Below are 9,250 nucleotides of genomic sequence, written 5' to 3'. Positions count from 1 at the left end.
TATATGAGGTATATAAAATATATAAAATATACATCATATATGTGTATAAAAATATATGTGTATATACACATGTATGTGTATATATATATATTTCTTCCTTATGTGTATACACACACACACACACACACACACACACACACACACACACACACTTCTTCCTTAATGAGGAGAGACTCTGTTTTGAAGAATGGCACTTAACAGAATGTAGATATTCTGGATTTTCAGAGTTAATCACGTTTGTGAAGAGAGATTTGAGTTCTTTTTCTAAAAGTTTATTTCAATAATTAGAGCTGTTGAATAATCAGAAATAGAAAAAAATTCTCTTCTCAAATTCTTTGCTAGATTAAAAGGTGCTTACTGTCAGGTGTGCTGAACCCCGGTATTTCTGATATCACTCATCTCTTTCCTCTTTCCCCAGGATTGAGAAAGGGGACATGTGGCAGAGGAATCAGACCTCTCTGGCAGACTTCATCCTTGAAGGGCTCTTTGATGACTCTCTCACCCATCTTTTCCTTTTCTCTTTAACCATAGTGGTCTTCCTTATTGCGGTGAGTGGCAACATGCTCACTATTCTCCTCATCTGTGCTGATGCTCGGCTTCATACACCCATGTACTTCCTGCTCAGCCAGCTCTCCCTCATGGATCTGATGCATGTCTCCACAACCATCCCCAAGATGGCTACCAACTACCTATCTGGCAAGAAGACCATCTCCTTTGTGGGCTGTGCAACCCAGCACTTCCTGTATTTGTCTCTGGGTGGTGCTGAGTGTCTTCTCTTAGCTCTCATGTCTTATGACCGCTATGTTGCCATCTGTCATCCACTTCGCTATACTGTTCTCATGAACAGAAAGGTGGGACTGATGATGGTGGTCATGTCGTGGTTGGGAGCATCCATAAACTCTCTAATTCACACAGTGATCTTGATGCACTTACCTTTCTGTGGGTCTCGAAAAATCCACCACTTCTATTGCGAGTTTCCAGCTATTTTGAAGTTGGTGTGTGGAGACATCACTGTATATGAGACCATAGTGTACATCATCAGCATTGTACTTCTCCTCCTCCCCACCCTCTTCATTTCTACATCGTATGCCTTCATTCTCCACAGTGTCATTCAGATGCGTTCAGCTGGGAGTAAGAGAAATGCTTTTGCCACTTGTAGCTCTCACCTCATTGTGGTTTCCTTTTGGTTTGGTGCCTGCATCTTCTCATATATGAGGCCCAGGTCCCAGAGAACTCCACTGCAAGACAAAGTTGGTTCTGTGTTCTATAGCATCATTACTCCTACCCTGAATCCTTTGATTTATACTCTCCGGAATAAGGATGTAGCCAAGGCTCTGAGAGGAGTGATGGGGAGGGAGATTCTCACTCAGAGATGGCAATTGCAGTTATCCTGAGTATAAGAGTGGAATGGGGGGTGCTGGGCGGCTCAGTCAGTTAAGCCTCTGACTCTTGATTTCAGTTCAGGTCATGAACTCACGGTTCATGAGATTGAGCCCTGTGTTGGGGCAGAGAGCACAGACCCTGCTTGGGATTCTTTCTATCCTTTTCCCTTCTTGCTCTTTCTCACACTTTCTCTCAAAATAAATAAATAAGCTTTAAAATATAAATAAAATGTTAAAAAAAAAAAAAGAGTGGAATGGGATAAACTCCTTAGCCGATCTGTGTAAACCTCTAAGACTTTTCAAGGCTCCAGATACCTGATGACTATTGCCAAAATCAAGTGGTTAGCATATAATTCCAGTATTCTTGTGGTCTCAGGCACCTAAGCACTGTAGAGCACTATCTTGGCCCATTTGGGCTGCTATAACAAAAATACCATACACTAGGCAGCTTAGACAACAAGCATTTTATTTTCTCATTGTTCTGGAGGCTAAGAAATCCAAGATCAACTCTTGAAATTACTAGACGCTCCCTCATTTCCTTTTGATTTCTTTAAAAATGTAGCCTTGCCAAAATGTGCTTCCCTGACTACCATATCTAAAACAGCAGTCTGCATCCTCTGTCCCCTGCTTCAACTTTATAATACTATTTTGCATAATTTTGCACATTATATTATATTATACTTATTGTTTGTCTTACTAGAACATGAGAAACCGAGGGCAAGGACTTTACTTTGTTTACTATTGTCTCAGTAGAGCCAAGAAAAGAGCCTGACATGAAGTAAGTGTGCAACAGCTATTTGTTGCATAAATTAATAAATGAAAAGAATGTAGATTGTTTTAACTATCTCACATGACATTAATGATATTTAACTCAGAAAGGGGAAGAGATTATAAAAATGAATAATACAGTAGATGGCTTGGCAAGACTCATTTGTTTCAGACAGCCAGATGTTAATCCCATGCAAATGCAAAGAGATCTGACATCTCAGTGAATTTTTCTGAGATCTAATGATCTGAGGGATTCCAAAGTGAGGAAAATTTCTATATCTTACTTCCTTATTAGTTGAAAAAAGTCGTGAAGCCCTGGGACCATCTTCAAGAAGAATAACACTTTGAGAGCAAAGTTATGCCTTTTTTTCACAAGAAAGTATTTTCCTTTTCAGAAACAGCTTTTTGGCATTCTATAAGATGAGCCACCAGTTGGGTGCCTTCTTATCCATCTAGCCCTAAGACTGGATTTACCTTGTAACATTCCAGTATCAAGTGGAAATGATTTTTTTAAGTTTATTTATTTATTTTGAGAGAAAGAAAGAGCAGGGAAGAGGCAGAGAGAGAGAGAGAGAGAGAGAGAGAGAGAGAGAGAGAGGATCTCAAACAGTTTCTGTACTGTCAGTGCAGAGCCTGACATGGGGCTCAAACTCACGATCCATGAGATCATGACCTGAGCTGAAACCAAGAGTTGGATGCTTAACCGACTGAGCCACCCAGGCACCCCAAATGGAATTGATTTTTATAGAAACTGTGCCTGGGTTGTTTCTGAAGGCTCAAGTGTTTTGCACAAACAGTGAGTTCACAATCCCAATTAGATAGAGGTGGTTGTTCTGCTACCTCTCTTTCTACACATACAACTATGGCCTTGTCAGGGATGCTATAAGATTATTTGGGAATGAAACAATTTAGGCCAACTCTATGGAGGGTATTCATGCAATGCTAGCACCTGTCAAAAGTAAATAACATAGTTTTATATAGGCTCCCCTTGAGAAGAGATTTAACACTACATTATTATCATCACCTTATATATTCCAGATATTAACCCCTTTTCAGATATGTGGCTTATAAATATTTTCTCTCATTCCATAGGTTGCATTTTCACTCTGTTAATTGTGTCCTTTGATGAACAGAAGTTTTAAATTTTGAGGTATTCCAACTTACCTATTTTTACCTTTGTTGCATGTGCTTTGTGTGTCATATCCAAGAAATTATTGGCAAATATCATGAAGCTTTCCCCTTATGTTTATTGTCTTAAGTCTTACATTAGAATTTTGATACATTTTCAGTTAAATTTTGTATATGGTGTAAGGTAAAGGTTCAACTTCATTCTTTTGCATGTGAATATCCAGTTTTCCTGGCATCATTTATTGAAAAGACTGTCTTTTCACTATTGAAGGATCTTGGCATCCTTGTTGAAAATCATTTGGCCATGTATCTGAGGGTTGCTTCCTGTGCTCTGTATTCTGTCCCATTGGTCTATATGTCTATCTTTATGCCAGTATCACACTTTTGTGATAACTATAACTTTGTAGTAACTTTTGAAATCAGGAAGTGTGATTTCTCCAGTTTTATTCCTTTTCAGGATTGTTTTGGCTATTTGGAGTCCCTTGATTCCATATGAATTTTAGGATAGATTTTTTCTATTTCTGAAAAAAAATGTCATTAGGATTTTGATAGCGATGGCATTGACTCTGTAGATCACTTTGGGTAGTATGGATGTCTTAAAATATCAAGTCTTCAAATTCATGAACACAAGGTATCTTTTTATTTATTTGTCTTTTTAATTTCTTTCAGGAGTGGTTTATATTTTTCAGTGTACAAATCTTTCATTTTCTTGTTTAAGTCCATTCTGAAGTATTATTTTTGATTGCTATTGTAATCAGAATGAAGTTGGACCTTTAAGTTACACCATATAGAAAAATTAACTAAAAATGTATCAAAAACCTAATCTAAGAGTTAAAATTATAAAACTCGTAGAATAGACATAGGGGGAAAGCTTCATGGCATTGGATTTACCAATGATATTTTGGATATGACACAAGAAGCACAAACAACAAAAGTAAACATAGGTAAATGGGACTACACCAAAATTTAAAACTTCTATTCACCTAAGGACACAATCAACAGAGTGAAAAGTCAACCTATGAAATAAGAGAAAATATTTATAAACCATACATCTGAAGGGAGTTAATATTCAGAATGTATAAAGAATGACTACAACTCAACAACAACAACAACAACAACAACAACAACAACAACAAAATAACCAGATTAAAAAACGAGTAAAGGACTTGGATAGACATTTCTCCAAGCAAGTTATGCAAATAGACAATAAGCACATGAAAAGATCCTCAACATCACTAATCATTAGGGATATGATTAGGAAAAAAATCAACACAAATTGGATTAAAGACTTGGAAGTCAGACCTGAAACCATAAAACTATTAGAAGAAAACATAGGGGGTGGTCTCCTTGACATCAGTTTTGGTAATGGGTTTTTGGATTTGGTAACAAAGTAAAGGCAACAGAAGCAAAACAAACAAGTGGGACTATATTAAATCAGAAAACTTCTGCACAGCAAGGAAAATTATCAACAAAATGAAAAGGCAACCTACAGAGTGGGAGGAAATATTTGGAAATCATATATCTGATAAGAGGTTAACATCCAAAATTTGTAAGGAACTCATATAAGTCAATAGCAAGAAAACAAACAATCTGATTTAAAAATGGGCAGAGGAGGGTTGTGGGAGGGGGGATGGGCTAAATGGGTACGGGGCATTAGTGAATCTACTCCTGAAATCATTGTTGCACTATATGCTAACTAACTTGGATGTAAGTTAAAAAAATAAATAAAAATAAAAATGGGCAGAAGAACTAAACAGTTTCCAAAGAAGATATATGAATGACCAACAGGTACATGAAAAGGTGCTCAACATCCTTAAGCATCAGGTAAACACAAATCAAAACCACAATGAGATACTCTCTCATACTGTTACAATGGCTGTTACCAAAAAGACAAGAGATAAGTGCTGGTGAGGATGTGGAGAAAATGAGAAAAGGGAACACTTGTGCACTGTTGGTGGGAACGTAAAGTGGTATAGCTACAATTGAAAACAGTATGGAGGTTCCTAAAAAACTTAAAAATAGAACTACAATATAATCCAGCAATTCCACTTCTGGGTATATATCCAAAGGAAGTGAAATCACTATCACAAAAAGATATCTGTATCCCCATGTTCATTGCAGATTATTTATAATAGCCAAGACATAGAAAAAACCTAAAAGTCCATCTATGGATTAATGGATCAAGAAAATGTACACACACACACACACACACACACACACACAATGGAATAGTATTCAGCCATAAAAAGAAGGAAACCCTGCCATTTGCAGCAACATGGTTGGACCTGGCCGGCATTATGTCCATTAATTATGGAGATACATTGCACACAATATGAAAATACTTAACACCATTGAACTGAACATTTAAAAATGGTTAAGGTAGTAAATTCTGTTATGTGCATTTCCATATAATTTTTAAAAATTATGTAAAAAATTAGGTTAGGTTGAATACAGAGCACTTTCATCATTAATGAAATATTTATTTGGATTTTAAAAAGTATGATTCTAAAACCTACCACAATGTAAATTTTAATCTAAAAAAATCAGAAACATTCCCACTAAAGCCAAGAACAATACAAAGCCCATAACTGCTACTACTATTAAGCATTATATAATCTTGCCAATATAATAAGAAATAATAAAACGAGCAGAAACATTTTATTATATTAATTTTCATACCACAGACATCCAAGAGAATCAACTTACAATTAATTGGAACCAACAAGTAAGCTCAAGAAATGTACAAAAAACAATACATTACTTAGCTCAAAGAACAAGTCAAAAAATATAACAAAACATTAATAAATAAAATGAAAATGAAAATGGAGATAAAGCACATTCCTACGTGGGAAACTTTATTGCAAAGGGGTCAGTTCTTTACAAAGTAATCTTTAAATTAAAAATTATTATAATCTAAATTTCTTAGTATGCATTGTGAAATTTGGCAAGACAAATCAAAAAGTTAGGTCAAAGAGAAAATCTGCAAGAATAAGCACAAAATAACTAAAAAAGAGCAACAATGAAGAGCAGGTGCTATCAGCTGTCAGAACATGCTATGAAATCCAGAAATTAGTGTGGTATTCATTCAGGGAAAGAATCAATGAAAGAATAGTGAACCCAAAACACACAGATTTATATACAGAAATTTAGTTTGTAACAACCACAGTGTCTCAAATCAGGGGAAAATGATGTTAGAACATTTATGTATCCATGGCAAGGTGTGGGGAGAGGACTGTATAGTGTTGCTTAATTTTCGACCTTTCTAAATGTTTTATGAAATCCATGAAGTAGAGCCTTAGAAAATTTGTGTTCCCCTAGAGTTTGTTTTTACCCCTTAATTCTGGCAAGGTATTCCTATCTAGTTTTAGAAGAATATTATGGCATTTTGGGGCAAAGATGCATCCTAGTAACCCAGCAATGGGAGCCAAGATAGAAAAGATCTCCACGGCTGCCATCACCTTCCCTTTGGTGCTATTATACACAGGGCGGAATGTGATCCATACACTACAGAACACCAACATGCTGAATGTCAGGAAGTTGGCTTCATTGAAAATGTCAGGCAGCCTCCTGGCCAGGAAAATCAAGGTGAAGCTTGCAAGGGCCAAGGAACCCAAATAACCTAAGGAAAAGTAGAACATAATGATAGAGCCCTAGTGCACACCATAGGGAAGGTAGGCTTCGACGTGCACCTAGGTCAACGAAAGGGGGAGAGGTTCCCAACCAGACTACACAGAAAGTCACTTGAATCACCAAGCAGATGGGGGTGATAGAATCAGGTGCCCCAGATAGTAACTACTGCCTCACATTTCTCCCTGGTGTTGTGATCTTGAAAGCCAGAACTACAGTGATGGTTTACCAAAATGGTGGAAATAGCCACAGTGAATTTGACTCCAAATGTCATCTGTTGGAGGATGCAGCTGGCTGTGTTGGGATGGCCAATGAAGAGTAAGGAGCAGAGAAGCACAAGATGAGGGAGATGAATAGGATGTAGCTAAGAGCTCAGTTACTAGCTTTGACTATGAGAGTTTCTCTAGATTTCATAAAAATCCCAGGAACCACAGCTGTAAGGACAGACAAAGGGCTGCACAGGCAAGTATCATCTCCATAAGATCTTCATAGCACAAGAAAGTCACAATCTCTGAGAGGCAATGATCTCGACCACTATTTGGGTATTGATTGTTTGGACACTATATATTGCTTCATATCTGCCAATAAAAACAACGTGCCATAATCTTGGATTCAGTGAATCTCATGAGCTTCCCACATATTCGTATTTGGCCAAACTGTTACAATTATACACCAAATAAAGGAATGCTTCAGAAAGAAAAACTCCAGGTTAACGATGTCTATTTTTTCTTGGTATATCAAGGACCAAGCAGCCCTAAATCTCCTCTTTTGTTCATCTCCCATATGCAAGGAAACAAGTTTTTTTCTTACAAAGAAAAATCACACCCAACTATATCACTTAAATATAGGTAGAGTAGGACATATCCTGGATTCAGTCACTCAGAAACAAAGCATTTATTGATAACCTACAGTGACACAGTTAATATCCCAAGTTCTGTAGATATAGAGATGACAAGACAAAAATTCTCACTTATGAAGCTTCAAATTTACATTATTTCTGCTATCCAAGTAATTGAAAACCTACCTCCCATTATCACTTCCACTAATTTGAATAGTTTCTATTTTAACAAAACAACTCCCTGATGAGTCTCCCTATCTTGTCTTAACTATTTCTCATCTCTCATCCATTCAATCAACACCTACTGATGTTTCTTTCATATTACTTTCTTGCTTAAAAATCCCACAATCATTCCCATGTTCAGCTAGAGCAGCAACTCTCAAACATTAATGAGTATTAGAATCATCTGGAGGGCTTGTTAAAGCAGTTTGCTGGATCCTACCACAGGAGTTTCTGATTCAGAAACTCGGAATTTACAGTTCTATTAGTAAATCCCAAAATGATGCTGATGCTGTTGCTATAGGTTTGAGAACCACTGTTCTAGAGAGAGTCTAAACTCCTAACAATGCATAACAGGTTCATTGTTATTTGGGTTCTACCTGCTTCCCCTGTAACACCATTTTTGAGATGGTAAGGTGGAGAGGATAAAGAAACTAAATTGGACGTGCACCTGTAATATTCCAGGCAGTCTGCTTGATATATCATATATCTCACTTAATTCTCACACAGTATTGTGAGGTAGGTAGATAGTATCAAACCCATTTTGCAGAACAAAATAATTGAGGCTTGAAGAGCTCAAGTAACTCACCTAAGATCGTGGAGGTAGTGAAGGCAGGGCTAAGATCCAGGGGGTCTGACCAGGGTAAAGCAAAAGAGACGCCAGAGGGGCAAGATTTAAGGAAGTACTCACTTTCAGGTGCCACTTGTGCCCTTGCAGGACCTGGAGAGTGAGTGCCTACTTAAATTTTGTACCCCAGGCACCTCACCTTGCCCTAGTCCTGGCCCTACTCAGGACTGTCCTACTCCAAAGCCTGGGATTTTTCATTACACATCTTTTGCGAATTTTAATATTCACTACAGCCTTTTCTCTGACAAAGCTGTGATTCTTAGAATTATAGGACTTAGAGAAGTCTCTGTATTTTTTTTCTGAAGAGGAATTTCTCAAGATTTAATATCATAAATTTATCATTAAAAAGAAAACTGCAGGCCAACCTCACTTATAAAATGCTAATAAGTTAATTTTAAATATTAGAAAATATCATCAAGTATATTAAAGAAACAGCACACCACAGTCAACTGGGAGTTTTTCAATGTTTTCAAACGCAAGAACTTGAAAGAACATTTAACTTAGAGTCAGGAAGAAGTGAGTTCAAAGTAGTTCAAATATTGGCATCGGTTTTATTATTTATTTATTTATTTATTTAGAAAATGGAGGGTTTTTAAAAATGAAGTTTATTTTTTGTTAGTACTTTCTACACCTAACGTGGAGTTCGAACTCACGACTCCA

General features: G+C 36.9%; 1 protein-coding gene across 1 annotated transcript; it reads left to right on the top strand.

Moving 5' to 3' along the window:
* The first annotated feature begins 434 nt into the window (after window positions 1-434).
* Window positions 435-1,394, top strand: LOC131500903 (olfactory receptor 2AE1). Its single transcript, XM_058710487.1, has one exon. The coding sequence runs from the start codon at window positions 435-437 to the stop codon at window positions 1,392-1,394; it is 960 nt and encodes a 319-aa protein (XP_058566470.1).
* The last annotated feature ends 7,856 nt before the right edge of the window (window positions 1,395-9,250 follow it).

This window comes from Neofelis nebulosa, chromosome 18 (assembly GCF_028018385.1).
Source record: "Neofelis nebulosa isolate mNeoNeb1 chromosome 18, mNeoNeb1.pri, whole genome shotgun sequence".
NCBI lineage: Eukaryota > Metazoa > Chordata > Mammalia > Carnivora > Felidae > Neofelis > Neofelis nebulosa.
This window is presented reverse-complemented; position numbering and strand designations above follow the sequence as displayed.

Bases quoted from the DNA above. Each gene is read 5' to 3' on its own strand.
- LOC131500903 (XM_058710487.1), top strand. From the start codon at position 435: ATGTGGCAGAGGAATCAGACCTCTCTGGCAGACTTCATCCTTGAAGGG.